The sequence below is a fragment of the Hirundo rustica genome, chromosome 1, assembly GCF_015227805.2.
Source record: "Hirundo rustica isolate bHirRus1 chromosome 1, bHirRus1.pri.v3, whole genome shotgun sequence".
Lineage (NCBI taxonomy): Eukaryota > Metazoa > Chordata > Aves > Passeriformes > Hirundinidae > Hirundo > Hirundo rustica.
In genome coordinates, this window is record NC_053450.1 from 115192677 (window position 1) to 115217300 (window position 24624).

A 24624-nucleotide genomic window follows, 5' to 3' on the forward strand; every position below is an offset into this window, starting at 1 on the left:
TTATGGCCAGCTCACTGCACAAGACATTAAAGTTATGTTCAGGTGAACCTCTCTTCTACAACGGCAATTCAGTTTCCTTGTGCAGTAGAAACAACCCTGCTGTGAGCATCCTGTCTCAGTCATTGCTCCAGACAACACTCATCACTACTCAGAGCACGCTCAAAGTTTTAGCAGCTTGTAAAGGTCAGTCTGGCGCCCACCGTTAGTCATCTTGGATTGAAGGAATATTTCATCCTCGCCATACAGGTCTGCATAGGGGTGAATCATACACCTCAAGACCATTTTGGTGGCACTGAAACTACTGGATACTATTTTTCTGAGAAGTAGTACATGTTTCTTTGGAACATTTTTTTCTTCTGGAAAAAAGAATTGGATATTCTCCAAAAATCAGCATCTGCAAACAGCTGTTATCATCCCAAAGCCCTCACAGCACAATCAGTATGTGGAAAGGGAAACATATTTTGGAAAGCAATCCTTGAACTCTGCGTTATAGCCAGCTATTGCGGTGAAAAGTAACCAGAAACACCAAATCCCACCGAACTCAGGTGTATCAGAGGGTCTAGCAGGAATCTGAATCACTGAATAGATTAGGCAGATCATTTTTCCTTCCCTCATAAGCCTACAAGAACATGTCTTTTTTTCTGTTTGCATGGCACCTGGTGGAGACTGAGGCCACTGTGTGTTACTGCAATAAATATTTACTTGCTCATTTGGAAGCATGTATGAGACATAGTACTAAAGGGTCACAACTGAGAAACAGAGAAGAAACATTGCAAAATGATTTTTTTTAAAGTTTTTTTTTTAAGCTGTAACTTTCTGGGCCTCTCAAAGACTCACCTCTAGAGCAAGAAAGCCAGGCTGTCAGAGTGCTTGCCAAGAGGAGAACCTGGAACTTGCAGCACAAATGGAGAAAGAAAGCACTGGGTCAGCTCTCCACTTCTCCTGGTGGCTTACTAAGTTTGCTGTGCAGGGCTTGGTTTTTTCTTCAGCTAAGGATTGCTGTGTCTTTGAATCAGCTGAGGAGATATGTCTACTTCCCTGCTTATGCCCCTTCCTCTGTACTAAAAAGGGACTCAGTGGTGGCAGTACAACTTCGCACGTCACCAAGACTAACAAGAAAAAAACCAAGATGATTTGTGGAAAGCTCAGAAGAGCCTGGACTCCACTAAAGTGTTTCATATGAGATTTACACCAGGCAGTAGCTGCTCTAGCTGAGGAAGAGAGCATGCCAGTCAGCTGCCATGTGATGTAGCACAACTGTTAATAAGGAGGAAATTATTTCAGAGTGAAAAGCATGGAACTCAATCCCACAGGAATTATGTTCGAGGAGCTTACGCAATTTTCAGTTGGCTGTGTGTCAATGGCTGTATTCCACAAAAGACAGAAAATGTACTGACTGGTAAAAAAACCTGGTGAAATAAATCAAATAATAGGTGAAAATCATGGTTTATATCTTTTTCTCAATCAGTTCTATTTTTCAGCAGCATTTCCATGCAGCAAAATCTAGGGCCTCAGCTCGTCACACTATAAACATAAGTCCATTCAACTTTTAAAAATAGCTGCATCATTTTAACTGCATCGACTTTCAACACCCCCTTTTAAAGCAGCGCACATATCTAGTAAATTATTTAGCTATAGCTTATGCTCCTTCAAGTAAGTTCAGTGAGGTACCAGCGCAAAGCATCTGCTAAAAGTGAGCACACCTTTGGCAGAGGCCTATACACACAAACTTTGAAAAGGAAGGAAGTGGTTTGGTAGCAGCATCTTGCCAAAATGCGTTTTTTTTCAGGAACATTGTAACATTGGTAAACAAACCTTGATTACCCATGTGTTTCCCCAAACTGACAGGCGCTGGGAAGGCGTAAGCGGAGAGATGCGCTGTCTCCTGCCTGTCTCCCATCTACACCGCTGCCTGCCCTGCATGCAGCAGCGGGCAGCTGCAGCCCCCTGTCTGGATGTGCTGGGCAGCACATTGCCCTGCAGGCAGGCTTGCTATCTCCCTGGCAAAAATCCTCCCCGGCTAAGTGCAGCCTCAGGACCACTTCTGTTAGCCGCGAATGAGCACTGCGGCTCGTGCTCGCCTGAGCCAAATGAAGGCTTTTGCCTAGTGCACAGTGCTCTGCTCAAGACTCCCATGGGCCAAGGAGCTGAGGCACAGACAAAGGCTACAGAAAGTTTACCAACAGTCAGGTGGACACTTAGGTTTGAATCATGGCTTACTTGGTACTTTCAGCAACTTCTGCTGCCGTCCAGTCTGCTCCTGACCCTTTGCTACTATGTTTGCTGACCGTTATTGGCCCACAGAGACCTTGCTCTTAATGTGCAATCTCTAGTCAACAAAAAGAATAAAATTAAAATGCACATAAACCTGATGATTATAAAATTGTCCTAAATTAATGCTACACCAGCTCAGATTTGTTTTCTCTCCTCCCCTCTACTTGCAATCTCAAAGAGTGACAATCAAAGGACACGGCTTTCTCCACATGGAAATCATGAACATCCATTCCAGATGCAGACTACTGATAAAAACAGCTTTCGTCCTCTGGAAGAAACACACGCCACACATAAAAAAAACCCATTTGTCTTTGTTATTTTAATTCTAAGGCTAAGCCAGATACAATCACATAATTTGTCAAATATATATATATATATATATATATATATATATATATATATATATTTTTTTTTTTTTTTTTTTTTTTTTGACACTGACAGTGGGACCAAGAGGATGAGAAGATAAAGCCTTCTTACCTGAACTTCTGTGGAAGCTGATGTAAACTCCCCTTCCCTTAGACTGGTTCCACATGCACACAGAGAGGCAACTGACACAATAAAACCAAAACCACTAATGCCACAGTTGTTAGCAATTTCCTTTTAGTAGAGCTTGAAGCAGAATGATCTCGGAAATGGAGCAATCCTGGCAGTGACAAAGATGAACCTGACACCAGAATGTCAGATATAAACCACCTTTGCACCATCTGTGTTAGTGGAACTCAGTGTCCAGCTTTCTGCTGATCTCCCCAGCCTCCTCAGCCACCACTCAGAGTTCCAGGCAGGCTGCAGCTTCAGCCTCCTGCCTTCCTCCTTTTCTCACCATCGTCATGGCCAATAGCAATGCACATTTCAGCACAGGTGCACTTGAAAAATCTCCTCTCACCTGCTTCCTCATCTCATTCCTCTTTCTTCTAAGGATTTTTTTGGTCTTTCCTGGTTAAGCTGAAGGGAGTGAGAAACTCATTGGTGTATATTTCATTGGACAAAACAAAGTGAAAATAAAGTGTGCAGTGGCAATCCCACAAAGCATGTATAGGGCTGAAGGAGACAGGCACATTCCTGGTAGGTAAAAAGGAGCACTCAGTGATTCCCAACCTGTGAACAACTTGTGAAAAGCCCCACTTGGCTGGGGATGAGACTGGAGCTGGACCCTTCCACCCCATCCTCACATTTGCCACAGTTGCAAGAAATGCATATGGCATCAAGAGAGCTGCTGAGTGAAGCAGCCATGGGGAATGCACCAAACACCTTTTTGTTCCCTGTGAGATATGGCTGAGAGGGCAATTTACTTTCCAGTTTCATTTCAAGATGAAGTATGGCTTGCTCTACCACTGCTTAGGCTGTACTTATTCCACAAATAAAGATTTTCTGTCTTCCATGTGGCAACTTTTGCCCTGAAGCCACTCTTTAAAATAAACCTCAGAAAGAGAGGCAGTGTTCTTCTAGGAGGTGCTGAGAGCCTGGACAGCAGATACCCATCAGCGTTATACATTCAGTCTTGGTGTGAGAAACGCTTCCTCCTGTATTTCACCTCCTAGCATGTGGGTGGCTGTGCTGCTGGCAGAGCAGCAGAGCTGTCCTGTCTCTCTGATTCCTCCCTTCCACTTGGGGAAGAGGTGGAGGAGGCAGACTTTGCTGCAAAGCCTTTCTGCTCCCTCTGTGCTCAGCACAAGAGTCACAGCCTTGGGAAGCCTCTCCAGAAAGGTGCCACAAGAACACAGAGTCACCCAGCTCTTTTCTTTTTTTATTTTTTTATTGAAAGCTTCATCAAAGAAAACAGAAGTTTAAACCTAACATCCACTGATCTACAGAAAGCCCCAGGAGTGGGAAAATGGCAGCTATTTAGGACTGTGTTACAAATGGAAAACATAAAAAAAAATCATAGCAGTACAGATCTTTCAGAGACATTCTGAGACATCAGCACACAGATGCCCATATAAATAGGAATCATAATTTAATGTATCACAGAGGTTCTGTATTCTACATTTTGGCTGCAGTGAAGTCTGTAAGGGCTATAAAGAACCTCTGAACCATTTTTCTGATCCATATTTTCTTGATAGGAAGTTCATCTGCTTTCAAAGCTGCTTTGATTTTTCTTACAGATAGAATCTATTCATTCTCCTTTAAAAAGGAAAACAAATAAAATTCCTAAATGAATTCTGTACACTTCCTGGTTTTACATAAAATTGTTTTGCCTCAAAAAGATAGTAGAATTTTCTTCTACTCTGGAATACATCATATTTAATACTTCAATTACATAAACATCATGTTCTCTTCTTTAGGCTGTATTTTTGGGCTTTAAAAAATATAACTGACTTGAAATTTCACCAAATTCATAAAATTATTATCCAAGAGAAAGACACTTAAAGGCAGAAAATAAACATTGGGGAGATACTCTTTTAAGGACAACAGATCCAGATCTTGGAAGGTGCTTAAACCTTGCAGGCTTTGGACCTACAAGGAAAAATGGATTTGTGAACCTGTCAAGGACTGACATTTTCCACTTCATTACACGTATTTATTAAGGTGAAAGAACTCAGCTGTCCCTGTTGGGGAATTAACAGTTGAACTGAACCACTTCAATAAACACAAGAATTTTTTTCTTATCATGGAAATCTGAGCCAGCGCTGGGATTAATTTCTTTTACAGCTTTACTCTCATAATTTTCTGTTCAATTTTAACAAAGAGCATGTTAATAAAGGGGAGAAGAAAGGGTCTCTTCTGCCTGCTTTGAGGCACAAAGGTGAATAAATCTCTGGGGTACACACAGAGCTCTAGCCTATTTGGGTGACAGGAGCATTATAGAAAAAGTTGGTGCTCTTTTTGAGAGGAAAATAACTCTCCTTACACTGCATCTTTGCTGTTTGCTGAGATTCTAGGAATCTGTTTCACTGAAGGGGAGGAGAAGTCTGCTGCTCACTCAGCCCTCCTTCTGAGAAAGTGTGCGTGCATGACTGTGTGTATGCGTATTAGAAATGAAAGGAATCCTCATTACTAGAGTCAATTGTCATTAAACAGAAGAGAATAATGCACCAAATGTCAGCAGTTTTGTTGTTTTCTTTTTTTCATTTCCATCACACCGTGGCTGTTTTCTCGGTTCTCGTGGGCTACAGAGCAAGACCAGGAAAATCCCTTACCCTAGGGCACTTCTTTTATATCCAGACCAATTTCATGTTAAATAAAGTTTTGAAAGGAAATGTTGACCATGCGTGTATCAAACATTACTATCTTCAACCACCACATTTGGTCTCATCACTAAAAATGGATCGATTCATTACTTTAAGCACATTATCACTCTTTAGCATGACTCTTGCTATAGGTGGAGTTAAGTGAGTCTGCTTAAACCTGTTTTGCTCATGTCAACCTCAGCATTAAAATGAGGTGGCATGAGGAGCACCATCAAGCTTAAAACCATGAAGCATGGCAATTTTTTTAACACTTAGGATCAGTCTCAATCTTTAGTACCATAAACAACATAATATAGATCCAAATACTATGACATATTAAAAATAAACTTTATTACAATGCAGGCTTCCCCAAATTTGCTGAGTTTTGGTACACGTACATACATAAATAATACCCTTAGTTTGATTTTTACTTGAGTAAAAATCCATTTGAATGCTACAGCCCAATTGCCCATTGAAAGTTTAAGCCCTCACTTCTCTAATGACCAGCCTTTATCTTCCACGTTTGGGCATGCATCCATAGCAGAAGATGATACAATGTGATGCAACTGCTCTCAGATATGCCTCATTCTGCATTGTGGTGAATTTCTTGACCAACACAACCAAGGCAGTCTCTTGGTAAACAGAACTATACAAGTAAGCACAGGCTAAGGACGTTTTAAGAGTCTTTTTCACTGGAAGGCAATAGGAGGACATTCACAATTTGAGGCCTGACTGTCACAGGTGAAAAGTGCTTACAAAACCAGCAGTAGAGCCAGATAGGAAGAAGAGTCCCTCTGCAATCTCAGTGGGAACAGTGAGATTTTTTCAGTGCCCTGATCTACACTTGGGTCAGCACCTGCAAATATAATACTCTCTTCAGTTCCACTATATCTTTTTTTTTTTTTTTTTTTTCCCCTCAATGTTAAGTGACAAGGCCAAGTATTCAGAATTTTTCTAGCCATAATTCATAGTTTTCTGACACCCCTCTTGTATTTATCTTTTAAGTAAAAAACAAAACAAAACAAAACAAAACACCAAAAAAACCAAAACCAAACCTGAACATCCATATTTGAATATTTACAAAATTCAGGTGTGATGGAAAGTACATACGCAGTTCAGTTTATGGATTTGATGTTACTTCTAGACCTCTGGGCCAGGCACAATTGCCTTAGACATCTAGAGTTGTTTCTGCAATCTTTCAGGAACTCTCTTGATATTTAAAGCTAAATTGGCAAGACAGACAAAGATATCAACTTTAAAAATTCAGGTCTTAAAAAAAAAAAAAAAAAAAAAATCCCCCAAAAAACGGAAACCAGAAACTAGACAGAGCATAATAATAGACCTTAAAAACAAAAACAAAAACAAAAACAAAAAACAACATATTAGCCAAAACAAACATAAAGAAAACCAGTTAAAGATTTCAGAGGCCACCAAGTGACAACACCCATGTAGCGTGTTGCTATTTTGCTGTTCACTTTTATCTCATTTTTAACTTTTAGAAATGAGTTACCATTTTCTGAGCATTTTGTAAGCTCCAAATAAGCTTTTTTCTTACCTTATGATCTATGACTGTTTATACTCAAGGCTCACAGTGTTTACAATTCACAGATTTCAAGTACCAGTTCACTGGTTTTTTGGGATCAGTAAGATGATGAATTGTATTTAGGGGGTCCATTTTCTTTCCTCTTCTTCTTCCTCTACTTCTTTGCTTTGTTTATTTTGATTTCAAACATTATTGAACATTATAGCATGGAAAAGAAAGAGAACAATTCTAATACAGAATGCACTTGAAACACTTTAAAGTGACAGGCACTGTGATATCATGTTGCCTGCCTGGCTTAATAAAAAACACTGAGATTGTTTAACCTTGCTGAAAAAAAATAAGAGAAATGTTTCTGAATGTATAAATAAAGCAGCAGAGTTCTGAATAGAAACAAGAAGGTACCTCAGCATATTCATCAGCCACATGGTAGCTACCTTGTAGCCTCATTGTTGATAGTAAATGAGACTTTTTGTGTGTCACATTAGAACTAACACAGAAACAAATGTCTTTATTTCATATTTAACTGACTTGTGCCTGGGTTTATCTCCATATCTCCAAATAATTCAGAGAGACACAGAAGGAGAGTATGTGTAGAAAGGAAGAAAATAAGGCTAGATAGATTTTTTTCCCTCATATGCCCTCTAAAGAAAGAGGGAATCTTTATCCAAGGACAAAATTCAAGTGTCCCTCTCAAAATGCAACAAGTAATGAGACAGCACATGAAATAGAAAGAGAGGTTTGGGTTTCTTTTCTGAATTGAAAACATGTAGAGGATGATGTTGTTCTTTTACTTTGGCATCATCTGGTTTTCAGAAGTGTTGAATATCAACAACTACTCTGGAGAAAGCAGAAGTTTTATCACTTCTGAAAATCAGGCCCTCTTCCTATGTTGAAGAACCATGTGAACTCCCATTTCTCTCTTTTCTATGTTGCATACCTAGCAGCATTTACTTGGGAAACCCCCTCCCCCCTCCCACTATGTTAAAAAATATGATCTTGTTTTATCAATTTAAAAAAATAATTGTGTCCTTTTCCCCAAAAAAGTCAGGTTAGGGAAACACAGACCTCTTTTTAAGATAGGGCAGATGAATCAGATGGATCCAATATATATGCTTTTATTTTCCTTATTTTTAATGGATACCCTGTCTCTAATCCACCACAATAAATGTGATGAGCCTTCCCCTCTCTTCTGGATGGAGGAAAGTTTAAAAAAGTTTGGTTTAATTTTTACACATAGATATGTGTGTATGTATGTATATACGGAAATGCTGCTTCACTTCTGCCTCCTTAAGGAAAAAAATCATCTTTTGACTTCCTTCTCACCTTTTTCATTTGTCTGTTTGTAATAAGTAAGGGCCATAATCAAGATTTCTGTAGGGAAAATAACTGTCATTCCTAAAACAGGTTTTGGTGGGTTAAATTTAGTGCCTTTTCTTCTTTTCTTTTTTTTTTTTTTTTCCCTAATTATACTAATCAGTGATTGTCAGCCAACATATTAAGACAACAGAAATCATAGCAGAGAAGAATAATTTTTAACTTCCTGCCTGCATGACAATACGACATGACTTTCAAAATTTCTGCTTGTATGGAAAAGCTAAAATGAGAATGAGGATCAAGTTTGCTTTCTCTTATATCTACCTGGCAACTCAAATGCAACACTGAGAAATAAATGCAGAATTAAGGTGGCTATGCATGCTGGACGATGACAAAGACTGAGGTGAAGAAATGAATTGGTACGTAGGAATTCAGAAGGAAGACTGTTGTTTCAGTAGAAATACCAAAGATCAGGTAATTAAAGAGAAAAACTCACCAAAATTAAAGCCTGCCTGGACAGATTAGTTGGTAACCCAATCCCCCTTGCTTTGGAGTGCTCTCCAAAGCACACCATCAAAAACCCGGACAGCTTCTGACGCCAACTATTCTGAAATTTCCACTATAAACATATGCAGTATGTAAAACACCAGTGGAAGATAGTTTAAACAAACAAGAAAGTAAGAACTGGTCCGGCCATGTAGGTCAAATAAAGATTAAAAAAAAAAAGAAAAAAAACCCTCTATCTTCTGGACTGCGTTAGGGTGTCACTTCATCTTTGGTATAAAATAGGCCATCCATAGGCTGCATTTGTTCACAACTAGGAAAGACTACAGAAATTGTCAACAATTTCTTCTATCTATTGCTTTTTTTGCACTTTTTTGACCATAAGCTCCTATCTACTTAAGTTTCTTTTTAATGCTCTTAAGCTAGGTTTTTGCAATGTGACAAGCAAAGCAGACTAAAAACTTCTTAAAGCTCATAAAAAAGACTGCAGATAAAAAGCACTAATGCTTTTGCTAGCGATCACGCTTTGTAAATAAAAAAAATCTGCATTCTGCAAGAAAAAAACCCTGCATTTTCTATAATGCAGCAAGTTTTTTTCTCAATTCAATAACTTTACTGTAAAATGCTTTAGCCTTCTAGATTTTTTTTTCTGTCAACACTTAAGACAAAGTTCATAAAAGTCCCAGCATTTTTCCAATCCTTTCAGTTGCCACAGTTCCTTTATCATCAACTTTTCTTCAAAAGAAGAAAATCATTTTCTTTTAAACTGTACAGTTTATTTTTTGTTCACCCCAAAAACTCAGTCTATTAAACTTCTGCACCAGCACCGGTGTGAGCAGTTTCAATTCATTCTCGGGTTTTCTAACAAGACGTTGACAGCTTGCCTTGAGAGCCTTTGACGTCCTTAAAATTAAGGCAATTAAGATTCAAGATAAACCTTACCTAAACATTTCTTTAAAAAAAACCAAAAAACAAAAAAAACCAAAAAAATACTCTAGATTTAAAACAAGAAGAAAAAGAAAATGAGAGAAAAAGAGTAGCTTAATTTTTGAGGAAGACAATTGGTTTTCATCGCAACTTGCTCCCTCTTGACATCAGTTTTTCTGTTAAAAAAAAAAAAAATCTAGCTACACCTCCAGGTAAATTCTGAATTCAAATGTTCATCCAGATGAAATGTCAACCCAGCATTTTTCCTCTGGGTTTTTCCTCTAGTTGAAAAAAAGAAAATAGCAAAAATAAAATTGTCAGACTACATGACGGAACCATTTGCACAGCACATAAAAACACTGTTTTGTTTTCGTTGGGAAAGGTAGAAAAAAAAAAGCATTCATTTGACGCCTGTGCAAACTGGAAGCCAACTTCTTGTTCAGTGAAGTTTCTCCGTTCAAGGCAAAGATTTCAGACCGACATTCTTCAGTCCTGTTTATTGTCTGTAAAAACAATTGAATTAAAGTGGTCATTAAGTCAAAACAACTTTGAAATAGCCTCCTCTCCTTTTTTTCCACCCAATTCCCTTTAAAAGTTATCCAAGCTAAACTAACTTTGCAGCTGTTTAAATATGATACCACCACCAAGCTGAAAATAGTCAGGCAAAAACAGGGAACTCCTACTTTGGGGACGTTAACACATCCTAAGCAGATGAATTTACTCTTTGAATGCTAGGCATTAATAGGCAGTCTAACTACACTGAAATGAGATGAATAAATGGCTTAACACTGTGTAAATCTCTCACAGGTAATTCAATAAGAGGGTGAATATTTTCATAAAAATAAGTGCCACTATTTATTTTGGATATTAATAATAAAATTAAAAATAAAATTACAGTGAAAGGATACAACCAATTTGCTAGAAAAAATACGTTTTCTGATGGCAAGAACAATTAGACTGTGAAGCAGTCTGCTTAATGAGCCAGTTAAGGCTAACTCAGCAGAAACCTTAAAGGCAATATTAATTAGATTTTTTTTTTTTTTTGCCATATGGTGTCATATCTTTCTAAATTTAGCTCAGAGAATATGCAAAATTATCAACCTTTTCCCTACAGAAGATACCTCTCATTTTGCTGTTTCGTGTCACTTAAAGACATGTCACATCCAGCTTATTTTAACAAGACTGTATGAGATCTTTAAGAGAGACAGAAAACCTACATAAAAATTCCATTCAGTGTCTGGGGCTATCTGTGAGGGTCAGCTGTTGCTTTCCCCACAATCTTTAAAGTTACACGAAAAAAATCCTTTCCTGACCAAAGTTCAACACAAGAAAATCCAGCACCTTTCCTTTTGCAAACATTAATGCATTTGCTTTGCTTAGTTAAAAAAAAAAATAAAAAATTAGGAATTAAATTGTGAAGAACGTCAATGACCTAACATTTGCCACAGAAATTCTTGTCAGGGAGTGTAAGCAGAGAACTACAATTTTAAATATTAAATTCGCCAAAGGTTTTTTTCATTGCATGACATCTGAAAATTAATATTTTCATATTCTGAATGTTAAGAATAGATTTATATGGAATGCAACAATTAACTATTTTCTTCAGATTTTCTATGCATAATTTCTGGTAGATCTACTCAAGGTGGAAGCTCACCTCCTGAGATTTTTACTGTCCCCGTTGGTCAAGGGGCTGCCATATATGTGGAAGTCCAACACCACCAACAGGTCACAGCACATACCCTTTAATCTAACCTGGCATTGAGTTTGCCTACAAAAGGCTCCAGAAAAACATAACTCTTTCCACCCTTAAAATCAGAGTATGTTGTCCAGCAGAGTTTTGCTTGGAGGTAAGAGAGTATACTTTTTGGGAGCAAGGATATCCATTGATCTCTGCTTCATAATCCTCATGCTTTTATGTGCAAAATTAAATGTTTATAAGGAAAAAGGGGAGTAGGGTCTAAGATAACAATTAAGGTGATCTCCTCATAAGGTAGATTCCTCTGCTCAGAATCAAGGACTGTTTTTATCTACACAATATATAGCCAGGTTTTTGCCATGAAGTTACCATTTCTGAACTCTGTGGGTGGGATAGTCAAGTACTGCATTCAGCATATTAAATAAAAGAACACGTATGTTGATTAGAAAGTGAACTTAAATTCCAAGTTTTGTGGTTTATTTTTACTTACAAAGAGAGTACAGAGTCCTTATACCACCCAGTTCATTCTTAGTACATTGTCTCTCCTTCGTTGCCTGCAATTTTGTGATTGTTGCAAAGAAAATAAATATAAGGAAATATACTGTTACAACTTTTCTCCTGACTGATCATCTTCCATGAAATAATTTTATATAGTCTGCCTGTTCCTTTACCTATATCTGACAAAATCATTGACCAGTCATGTTAAATAATTCACGTTAATTTCTCATATCCCAGGTTGACAATTGCCATTTTATATCTGGCATGATGTTTATTATCAATAAATGTGCCCTTTGAAAAGCAGAGTAATAAAATAATATTTTAATTATAAAACAAATTCACTTGGTTTTGTATTAATGCTTACTGGAACATTTTGTAAGAAGTTATTTTTTAAAGTCAGAGATTGTGTATATTTTGGCTTGTCTCTATAGCTTCCCACACTGCATTTCTGCCCGCAACTGGCAGATATAAATAGATTAAAAAAAAAAGAATACTGAAATAAGCATAATAAAAAAAATCTGTAGTGGATCTGCCTATCTGATTAAAAAAGAAAGAAAGTCCTCTGAATATAAATGCCAGTGCCATTACAAGTATATCCATCACTGCAAAAAGGCTGTAGCTGACAAGGAAAGATGAGGGATCTCATTTTCAAGGAATTCACCACATGAGCAAGAAACACAGCACCCATTTCAATAAAGAATTGCAATGTAGTTTTCTCCTATGCTTGAAAAATGCCAGAATCTGCAGCTCACAGCTTCCTTATGAGGTCTTCTAAACTTAAGTTCTTTTTCTTTGAAATATAAGAGAAAGGGAACTGAGACACAGAGACCATCAGATCCGAATGCTACAGAACACACTCATTAAAACCAGCCAACAGGATGGTACAGACACATATTTCTCTCTTTGCCTTTTATATTCCATAAGTATTTTGAAATAATTTATTTACAGGTGCTAGAGAGACTGGCAGCTAGAAAGGATAAGCATATATAGTCTGTGGCTCCAGTTGGGTAGCTTGTGATTGATTGTTTTTGCAAAATGTACACACACACAGATATAGGCATGACAAAAAAAATAGTCTTCTGTTTTATGGTGGTCAAAACCACATAAATCTGAAACCATTTGATACCCATATGGTAGACAAACAAATGCACCTTCCATTTCCAGAGGTCAAAAATGAAGTAAAGCAATTGACAAATTGGTATAATTCTAATCTTTCCTATATCAGCTCATATCTGATGCCTCTGTAACTACAGAGTCATGATGCATTGACTGACATATCTAATGCATTTCTTGTCTGGCTATTTCTCTGCTTTCTTCCCTAAGATTATACATGTCTAATTCTACTTTCAGTGTGATGCTAGTGTTCAATATACATGGGTTAATGAAAGACTGGATTTGTGCTCCTTCCCAGAATCTGCCCAACATTTATCAGTCCCAGTGAATATCCTGTCACTATGTAACCTTCCCTTTGTAGATTTCTATTGTAGCAAAGTTGTATTTGAAGAGATTATTCTGAACTTGACGGGACGCCTTAGGAGTTCTAAACACAACTGTCAGTTTATAAATTTTGAACTTTCCAAGGTATTCTGTGGGAAGTAAACAAAGGGAGCTGAAGAACGGAGACAGAACAGTGCTTCTTCCCACCTTTCTTATCCCTTCTTCTTCCATTTCTAGGTCCAGCCTACTCCATGTCTGCATGGCAGTTTTGCACAGTCACAAAAACCAACTTGGGGTAATTTATACTCCTTCATTAACTACACTTTCAGAAAGAAACCTTTACATGTGCCAATGTGCACTGTGCCAATATTTTCACCACTGAAAAATTTGAGCCCTTTTTAACCTCTGATGCCAGATGCTGCTTTAGCCCAGCATGATGATTGTTAACACAGTTGTTGAGATCCTTCTGAGTCCAGAAAAGCAGCAGACAGTTAGAGAGCCTATCATTGTGGGCAGGAGCTCAAGGACATTTTGCCAAATTGAGGCCATTAGCCAAAACCTTTTGCTAATTACACTGCTATATATCCAGAATTCATCTGAACTTAACAAAGCTATTCAGAATTTATATTTCTGAAAGAGGGAGTAAATTTGGCCTGCTATAATCAAGAAGCCAACCCTTCTGACTCCAAAGCCTCTGCCTACTTACTTAGACTGTTGGTAAGAATATGCAGGCGCATGTTCACTGGATGTTTCCACTGTCATCTGTTGCTGTTGACCACTGGCTTCCTGTGATGAAGATGCTACTGTCTGTGGAGAAGTATCAGCAACAACACCCTAAAGAATCAAATGAGAACATGAAAAACTTACTAATTTTGCTCACGGCAGTGAATTACGTAAAAGAGTTCAGCACCAGCGCACCATTAATTTCTCTAGAGACCGAGAGAGTTTGAAGTAGCAAAACCACATGCTAACACAACAAACTCCATCAGTTTTAGAAAGCTAATTCAGCAATAAGAAGCTTTCTCACCCTACCAGTAGTACTTTGCTCTCACAGGTTGCAGTCAAAAATACCTACCCCTTTGAGGGCTGTTCCCTGCCCATTCAAAGCTAGAGGCAAATCTGATTTTGGTGCATTTTGGGTTTTACTTCTTGGCTTTTTCACAATGCATATATGCTTCTTCTAATTTTTGCTTACCTACCCCAACTTCACTGTGAGTCCACATTTACTTTGTTTCATTTAAAATGCAATAAAGGCAGATTGCAGGCCCACCGCTCTCCACTTTACTACACATCCAGCAGAATTTTAGCCACCTTAGAAGAATGCTGCCCTCTTCTACACACTGTTTCTATGCATGTTCCCTTCAAAAATAACTTTGCTTTCCACTAAAAACTTTATCTGTTAAATCAAAGCTCCAATGAAATTTATTTATATGTTTGCAAAAAAGTAGACAAGTAAACACATAAAAGATTGTATCCATGAATGTAACATTATGCACAATTTCTTATCCTATTTAGACAGTCTGAATAATACTTGGTTTAAGTTTTTTGTACACTTTCAAAGCAAGATATGTTTTCTTTCCTCTAGTCTTATGCTTGGTGTGTTGGTCAAGTAAATAGCAAGTCTCTTCAGGGAACATGCTTTATTACTCTACTGCACACAACAGAGCCAGAAGAGGGAGCACAAAGCACTAGCTTTGTTTTAATTTGAGTCCCGTGTAAACAACAGGTAGTTCTTTTTAAAGCATCTATTAAAATATCACTTTCATTTTTTAGAAACTCTTTGTATCTATTGCTTAGCAGATTGCCAGTATTATCTTTTTCTGTCTACTTCCTTGTCTTTATCCTTCTCCTTTTGTCCATCTCATCTTGAGATTGTAAACTCTCTGGGGCAGAGACTGTATTTTTTGGTCTCTGCTTGTGGAGCATCCAGCCTGGTAGGGTCCTGGTTCATGATGCTACATGAATACAGATAAATATTAACAATCATCATCATCACTGGATAAGAGCAAAACAGGCTATACATTCAGTTAATATTTTGATTATTATAGTAGATAATTATGACAGCCAGTTACTTTAGAAGGCATGAATATACTAGAGAGTGATGAAGAGGGGGGCTCGACAAGTAATTAAAATTAACCTTAATTCTCATTTGGACAGGTCAGCATGGTGTGCAGCCAATCTCGTGGTATGCACCAACTCTCTATCCCACCATCTTCTTTGAATTAAAACTTGAATCTGCCTGATTTAGACTTAAGAATGGCAATTGGAAAGAGGCACTCAGTGCATTTGCAGACAAATGAGGATTAGGGCAAAATTATACTGAGGCAAAAAAGATGGAAACCCAACCAGCTCAGTATGACAGAACAGTAGTAGCCCTTCCTGTGGGACCTTATCTGGGATTAATTGCAAAGAACTAGGAGAAAACAGGATAAGCCCACTTGACTGCTGGTGAAGCCATGCCAGCAGTACCACTAACTCACATCCTCAAAGCACAGAGCAGTAATAGCACAAAATCCAAAGTCCACACAGATGAAGACAGAAGTACAGAGACCCTGGCACTCCTTGCCTTACCCCAGAGTAGGGCAGAAGTTGTTAATAAAAGAGGGTAGTGCCAAAGAGAAACACACAGGGAAGAGGATGCCAAGGCTCCCTCCTCTCGCTGTGCTTAGCTGCCCTTATGAAGCTTCACAGAAGTGGAGGCCAAGCTGACGCTCTCTCAGCAGCTTGTGGTCTACAGGGTTGAGTAAATACTTACTCATTAGACTGTCATCAGCATGACTCAGCCCCAAGGAGGGAGGGAGCGAATCCTTCCTCAAGGATGAAAAGCACTCAGTCAGTGCAGCATCCTCCACGTCTGTATATACAAGAGGAAGGTTTCCATTGCTCAATCACTTTTTCTGGTGGCTAAATGTTTCAGCAATTACCTATGCTTGCTAAGGACCGCATCAAACCCTCTTGCAATCTTCTCTTCTTGAAATCTCTTTTGGTTTCGTGGTCTGCCTGCTGGGTTTGTTTTCCTGCCTCTTCCCATCTCCCTCCCAAGTACATGGGGGAAAAAATAGTCACAATCACTGATGTTTTTATTCCATGTCCTGCTGTACAGCAAAACAAATGCAAAACAAGAGCCCTTGCAAATAATTAAGAGAACAAAAAAAAAGAGGGGTTAGAAAAAAGAAGGAAAAGGAAAGAAAGAAAACAAAAGGAGAAAGAAATGTGCAGTCCTCATTTAAAAAGCTGGAAGCTTCCAGCCACCACTCCATAAAGAACCTTTTGGCCTCTTTCAAACAACAGGTGCAAGAAGGCATGATAAATAAAGAGTTCTGCTCCCCCTTCACTCTACTTTCATGGATGGAATAAACTTACTTCAATAGGGACAGCTGTTGGAGGCACAGGAGTGTACTGGGGAATGTAGGTCCCTTGCATAGGTGCAGCAGCAGTCATGTACTAGAACAAATCAAAAGCAAATGAACAGTAGAAAAACACAATTAAGATGCATAAAACCATGTTAGAAAAATTATACTATTTAATTTTCCCATTCAGAGTTTTCAGTTAGAGTATAGCATATTATTTCTTTTAAGTAAGGACTTTAGGTAATGGTACAACTTACCCAGCTATAAAAAAATCGTAATCTTGAACTTCAAACTCAGGTCATATCAGAATATAGACAATAGCAAACATCTCACTCATGACAGAAGCAGATTGCTCTCTAAAGTTGAGAGACTCCTATTTGTGCTTACCAAAAACTCAGTGGAGACATGATAGCAGCATAAATATATATATACACATATATAAATAAAAGTGGTTACAGATACAAAGCAGTATAAACAACCAAACAACCTTTGGAGTCTTATTGACCTTATGTAATGACACCTACAAAATATGAAGCATGAAATTTGAGACGTTAATTCCAGTCTATATTTAACCCTATCAACAGGAATACAAAGCTGCAGATAGGTGCAATCTGAGACAGGTGAAATAAAGCAAGAGTGAGATTCATCTGGAGTTTCTCCTTTTGTACACAGGTACCTTAGCTAAATTCTTATGGCTTATTCTAACTATCCAGGGATCTTCCTATGCATTTTGAAACATGCAAATTATTATAGCAACAATTTGTATTAGCTTCTCTGAAACACTGTCTCTCCCAAATACTACAAAACAATCTTGAACTGAATGCCACAGTCATTGTTGAAATTTTCAAATAAAGTATTGATATTAAGTCCCTAGATCTGTATATACTTTTCTTTCTACAATCCAGTAGTAACTACATGTCTTCACTGACAAGAATCTCAGAATGTGCCCAATCCCCCAACAGACTGTATGACACTTTCACAACATGTTAACTTCAAAGACACACCAAAGATCTGAATCAGCCCACAATGTATTTGATGAATTTTAAAATGCGTTAAATATAGCTTTGCTTCCTGGCAGAACTAGGAAGTGCTTGCAAGATTTTATTTCGCTGTTTATAGTAAAATTTACATTTAAAGCACTCTCCCACCTCAATTCTAAACTAACTGGATGGTTTGATATGCCTGTCACAAACATGCATTATGAAATTGCAAAGTGGGGTGCAGATTGCAGCAATGCTGAAGAAACGCCTAAGGGAATGACAACAGCATATGTAAGAATCTCACAGCTAAATTCTGAAGTATTCTTTCAAGAAGAAGAAAATAAGGAGTATTTAAGTGAAACTGTTTTCTATTAAAAAAAAATAAGTGAGGATCGTATGTGACGTAGAATGTACACTTGCAATGTGAGCAGCATGTGGTGTTGAGAACCATCACAGTATTTTTCCCCAAATTCACAGTGTTTTCCTTAAGTAGAGCAAAGAGAGAGGAGTGCTCTCAGTGTCTGTGCCTATATCAGGCCATGTTTTTCTGCAGCTCTTTTTCCTTGTTCTTCAGGAAGAAAATTGAATTCAATAGTGTTTGTTAGGCTAACCCACCACGAGCATTAGGCCCACTCTCCCTACTGTACTCAGTACAGTGGGGCTGTTCTCCTTCCTCACAGATTAGGAGCTAATGAGAATGCTACAGCGGGGTGTTGCAGAGCTGCTTCCACTCCATTCACTCTGCCTTGCAATGGTGCCCTCACATGTTGGGAAGACATCTGCTGTGTAGCATTGCTCTAAATGTGTCAATAGTTAACATTAACCTGAAGCATGTATTCTTAGAGTTCTGCAAAGACCTGCAAGGGTTCTAAACATCCATGCGGTCTAGCTTCACATGCACAAATATATATGGAGTTTTTTTGAAAGTGTTAATTTAAATAGTAAAATGATATCATCCAGCTTGAACTTTCTGTTTTCTTCCTTAAACCTGGCAGAACGTCAACATTCAGACTCTTACAAGATGCCGTTTTCTGCTATTCCCTACCTTACACACAAACCCATGTGACTTAATACACGAATATTAAAGTTATTCAGCTGCCTTTTAATTCAGATCACTCAATTTTTGCAAAGTCCATTGGCACTGTGTAGTGTAGCACAACAATGGAAACTGTGGGAAATAACTGATGTTTTTTCTGACTGTAAAAGCAGTGCTCTCAGTAGTTATGCAGTTTCTTATTTCATTGTTTTTTATCTCTTGAGGCAGATCCTGATCTTACTTTCCAGCTCCTTCATGTTGCTTCTTTCACTGCCAGACAATCTCTAGGGAAAACTGTACTGTTGACAGGAGTGTCACTGGTGGCCCTGGCCAAAGCCCGCTTGCCCTGGTCTTTTCAGATACCTACACCTCCTGGTTTAATTATATTTTGCAGAAGTTTTAACTGAATTCAGCCAAACAGCAATGATTTAGAGCAGTGGAGACCAAAGCTATCCAGTTACATGCCAGACTCCCTGGAGAACTGTAGGAGAGTGACTTCTCCCCTGCATATAACATTCTGTGTGTCTAAATGTTTGTACTGATGGTGGTTCAATTTTTTTGATAAATCCTTTAGAGTTCTACAATTAAAAAGAAAAAAGTTGTTAGCCAAACTAGTTCCATCAATGGCACAAATGAAGTCATAGTACTTGCGACAAAGAATTTGGTCCTAGGAAAACTTAGCCAAGGCTCCGTGCTACAGAATACTGGTGCTTAATAAATGGCCCTGGATCACACAGCAGCAGTCTGTATCACAGATACACATATTGTGCCCTTCACTGGAATGTCCAAACATATTTAATGTCCTCCTCTTTACGAATGTAAAGATACCCTCACCATTTCAGGCAAGAGTTACTGGGTTGGCAATTAAACATGTTATGGGAGATGGAACTGATTCTCTGTCTCCAGGGTCTCACTGAAAGGCTCACTGAGGCTTCTGTAAAAGATCTTTGCCACCCTATAAAGGACAACTACAACTTTGTTCTCAGAGAAACCTAATTGGTGTCCAGTATCTGAAGTCCCCTTGCACGTAGCACAGGGAGTCCCAGCTGAGACCACGTGAATTCGGGAGTGTCTGCCCGGCTGGATCAGTTTCTACCATGGGCAGCCTAGTGCTGGGAAGCTGCTTTAGCTTAGTTTGTTTACTAACAGTGTAATGAAAAAGGAGACAGATTACTTTTTATTATAACTGACACTAGCTCAAGCAAGTTTACATGTATTTCTTTCCTTTGTGAACTACATAATCCTAATTCTCTGATCTCAAAGGATAAATAAAGATTACAGAGTGCTAAGGCACAATGTCATTGTAGATACTTACATCAATGGGTTTGGATAATGCAAGAGTTGAATTTCTTGTCATGAATATTCATGTTTGGTTGTTTAGCAAAAAGCTTCCTGAACAGTGCTGTTCAGTAACTTCCTTACCCAGCAGACAATGAGCCCACTGGAATCTCTGTCTCTCCCTGGGTCCCCTAGACACTTTACCTAGCTATTCTATTAAAAAATGCGCTCTGGATCTGTTAAAGTGAGTATAGTCCACGCTAGGAGGTAGAAAAGAACTTTAGAAATTATTGTGAGATTTAAAGAAAAGTTAAGTATTTTATGTCTACTCAGTTTAAGACCACCCAGCATGAAAATTTTAGTTTAAGGACATCCTTGAGCTGAGGCAGTCTGTTGTAATGCAGCTTGATTTGGATTACATTTCCTGTAAATGTACATACTCTGCACACGGCTTCCCATCTGCCTCAGGAACCTCATGTAACTTGGAAGCAGGCAGATGGCAAACAAAGAGGGCATCTATGTCAGAAGGCCACCACTAACATTTATTTTCTCTCTTTGAACCACACTCACTACAGTTCTTGCACGTGTGTGAAACAGAGACAGCATGACTCACATGCTCAGCTCAGCAGCATCCAGTTAAATCCACTAAATATTAATATTACGAGCACTGAAATAAGAGAATCTGAAAAACTCAAATGCATGCTTTCTTTGTCATGTGTTTTCATCAGGATTAAAGATTTTTGAGCTGCGATGTGATCGGCCATTCAATAAGGTATGTGCAAGGCACAGGAAATCACTGTTCATTCTTCCACAGCTGTACAGGCTTTGTGGGCCTAAAAGTAGAAGCTGCTCATTTCTGACAGTAAAATGAATAGTGACTCTACAGGCAGAGATGATGGATCTGGAGGTTATAAGGGAGCTGTTCTTGGCATTCTGACCCTTTAAAAACCAGTAACTCCTACTAAAGAAAATGACTACATTGCTGGTGGCAACAGGCCCTTAATTTGCTGGTAAACTATTGTTTTATCCATACAGCACAGAGAATGAATGTTCTCAGCACTGAAGATGTGCAGTATTTTAATATAATTCATGCTTTATGATGCCCAACTGCTAAATTCAGAGTGCACTTATCAGGTACCAATTTAGTTTATATGCTACATTAACAATTCTACTCATGCCTTTTCTGATGGGGTTTTTGGTTTTTTTTACCATATTGAAACTACTTAAGTGTGTGGAAAAATATATAGCTAGAAAATGAGAGTGTTAATGCACGCTTACACCTCTGTTCTCCTTTCAGATACTGCCCTCTGTGACTACAAAGAGTTAAATGCAAGGAGGTAACAAATGAGGAGGTGGGCTAAGGGGACAAAATGAGATCCCTCAAGAAGGATCATATTTAATTCAGAGGGGAACATCACTTCTTTGAGATCTGCAAACAGCAGGGTGTCCCAGCCTGGCTCCAGCAAGGATTGTGTTAAGCCTGCAGCAAACACCAAACCCATCAAGGTGACAGGCACAGGGAAATAAAAAAAAAAAAAAAGGAGGAAGGCAGCTGCCTGTACCCAGCAGAGTGAGGGAGTGTGCTGCAGCAGGATAATATGGTTTATCCATCAAAGGTGGAGCTGAGCCACCTCCAGGGAATTTGCAGGAGCTTTTACACTGAGAGTATGGCACAGGTAATGTCCATTTATTCATCTGTCCCAGTAAGCCCTTAGCCTGCTTTTCTCAGGCCCAGGTTAATGCGGAGTCAGGCATCTGCCTAACAGCTGAGGTACACAGCAAACACCCCTTACACTAGCCATTAGTTACTGAATTTCAGCTGAGACACTGCCTGAAAGAGTGTCTCTCGCAAGACCAAACCATTTCATTTACATCACCAGGAAGAATTTGGCTGCACACTCTGTTTAAATTCTGAAGGCCATCCTTAACAGAATGTATAAGAAACCAGCCTAAAGTTCAGTTCTATTTATAGGCCTAGCTGCCGATAAAATAACACAGCTGTGATTAGACAGAGGCTGCTGCAGATACATTAACTCTCTGGTCACTATGAGTACTGTGAGATTGCAGTCAGTTAACAGTCTGATCAGTGTTGAATAAGTTCCCTGGTATAAAGAAAATGAAAAAAGAATTTAAAAAATGAGATAGTAACAGATAGGTGGCAGTAAATCTGGAAACCTCCAACACTCAGTAGACTTATTAAGGACAAATGGCAATGAGAGAGGAAAAAAACGTTAAAGAAGACTTTTATACATTCTATGTGCAAACGTTCTTTTCCGGTGCTTTGCTTTGGTGTTACATTACTATTGCAAGAATCAAAGATCTCTTTCCTTGTATCATCAGCCTTAATGTTCTGGAGAAGACATGGAGCCTTTTCAGTCAAGGTGAGAGCCAAAATGCAGAAGCCTTGTACCAGAATATGCTGGCAAGCGTTTACACCAACCACCACAGCCTGCTAAAGGGAGATTAAATGGCAAGTGTAACATGGGCAGATGCTAAATCATGTATCTGAAATAAGCAAGGATTCCAGAATGTGGTCTTCAATGACTATTTGTGGTTTCATATCACCACATGAGCTATAGTACAGTGATAATGACTTAGCTTTTCAGGATTCCCAGAATTAATGCTGGGGTTTGTTTCTGCCTTTTTTTTTTTTTTTTTCTTTCTTTTTTTTTTTTTTAATCTTTTAAATCATCTGCGAAGTCTAGACACTGCATCACCAACAGAATTATGTGAAAACATTTGCATTGCTGGAAAACGGAAGGAAATGAAAATGAGTCTGCTGGCTGAATTTATTTTTATATTTTTTTTTCTTTTTTTTTACCCCATGAAGGAAACCTGCCCTTCCACTTTCAAAATTCTTTCCCTGCAAAGAACAAATACTGCATCTCTCTTAGACCATTGTCAAGTGGTTACAACTTTAATGAAATATAGAATAAAACCACAGCTTTTTTTCTCTCTGGTTCCACCTTCTCATTTGAAAATACGCTGTTCTCCAATAGAAAAGAACATTGTCTTGCTGTGTCCTCTTATCCCATATTCTGGCATGGAGACATGGGAACTCAGGAAGAGAAAAGGACCATCTAGTTCATCAGTGCCAGTGGCAGTTCAATGAAATACAATATCCAGCTGCCACAGTTTTCACTTTAAACTTAAAATATCTTTTGCTACCCAGAAGCATTCTCATTTTCCAGCTCAATCCTGTACTTATTCAACGGCTGTTATTAATTTCACTTTCTCCCAATTAAAGAATAGGAGAATAAATGATACAAAGTTTTTGCATATATTACAATAATTTTGCTAATAATTATCAGCCAGGCCTAAAATATAATTCCATTTCACCACACAATTACCACAGTCCTATCAAGAACAGCTCTGTCATTCAACAGAATCCCATCACTGGGCCACTGCACTCATTGTTCAGGCAGAGAATAGAAATCTTTACAGGATTTAACATTCCTTCCCTGCTGCTCAGTAATACAAATGTATTTAGGAATGCTGGCTATCAATTCCCTTTCAACTTTCCTAATGAGATGTTACCTAATTCTCTGAGCAAGTTAAATGAAGGTAGAGAGAATAATAACTTCAAGAACTATATTTGCAAACTAATCTCCTTTTCTCTTCAGGAGTTCTAAACATCCTTCACAAATCCCTCTCTTTGGAAATCAGAGTAATGCAAAGGTATAGAAGAAAAAGTGAGGATGAGCTAACCCCCCATAGCTAAAAGGTCTTTTCTTTCTGAAATTCAGTCCTGCTACTAAAGCAGAGCGATCAGGACTGATCAGATAAAGACTATTTAGAGTAAACAAACATGAGATCAGTCAGAACCCCACATGCAGCTCTGCACCACGCTCTCACTAGCATACACTTTGTAAAAACTGTAGTAAATGCAAGCAATATAAACAGATAAATAAAAAACCTGTCTCGTTCACTTTAACCACTTTTTAGCCTAAAGGCTGGCACTACAAATGAACTCAGCAAAAGCCTCAAACCACTTCCAGTTATCTCATCAATGCGTGAAAAGGGCGAAAATGGAGGAAAACACATCAGAATGTGAACAGAAGTTCCTGTTCTGATTGCATCTTTCATTAACTGGAAACCTCCTTTAGGAACATGACCTGAGGGTGCCCAAGATCCTTGTGGGTGTATTCAGGCTCATAATATTTTCACTCTTCCTTGTGCCATTGTAGGTGGGGACCCATGGAGACTGTAGGGAAATGAAAACTGATCCCCCATGTATGACTACATATATGAGCAGCCCCAATGTGTGAAGACTGCTTTTTTGCATAATTTGAAGAATGCCATATGTCTGATGGATACATTAGCAAGAGAGGAAGACTTCTGTGCTTAAAACGAAGAACAAGACTCTGGCAATTTTTTGTATTTTCTTAGTTCTTGAGTTCTTACATATTTCTCTACAAGAGACGTATTTTTATTTTTTTCCTAATACCCTCTATGTACCTGTTCTATGGATGCACATTGTGAGCTCCCTGGGGCAAGTTTCTGAGCATGGGTTAGTGCTTGATTTATTACAGTCCAGTCTGCAGCACCCTATATAAAATCAGGGTATAGTGACTGTATCATAACATAAGAGTGTACTGCATCAGTCTTGGTCAACCAGGG

The 24624-nt window shown here is 38.5% G+C and overlaps 1 protein-coding gene across 8 annotated transcripts in view; it reads right to left on the bottom strand.

Moving 5' to 3' along the window:
* Positions 1-4008: 4008 nt before the first annotated feature.
* Positions 4009-24624, bottom strand: part of RBMS3 (RNA binding motif single stranded interacting protein 3) — a 706233-nt gene continuing 685617 nt past the window's right edge. For 6 of the 8 annotated variants that reach the window (XM_040055262.2, XM_040055272.2, XM_040055279.2 and 3 more), the window contains 3 exons: positions 16724-16804; positions 14067-14194; positions 4009-10232 (listed from right to left, as the gene is read on the bottom strand). In XM_040055262.2, coding sequence (XP_039911196.1) covers positions 10226-10232; positions 14067-14194; positions 16724-16804 — 216 coding nt within the window. In that variant the 3' untranslated portion in view covers positions 4009-10225. Of the gene's footprint in view, positions 10233-14062; positions 14195-16723; positions 16805-24624 lie in introns of those variants that run through there. The other 2 variants (XM_040055320.2, XM_040055300.2) reach the window with 1 other exon arrangement.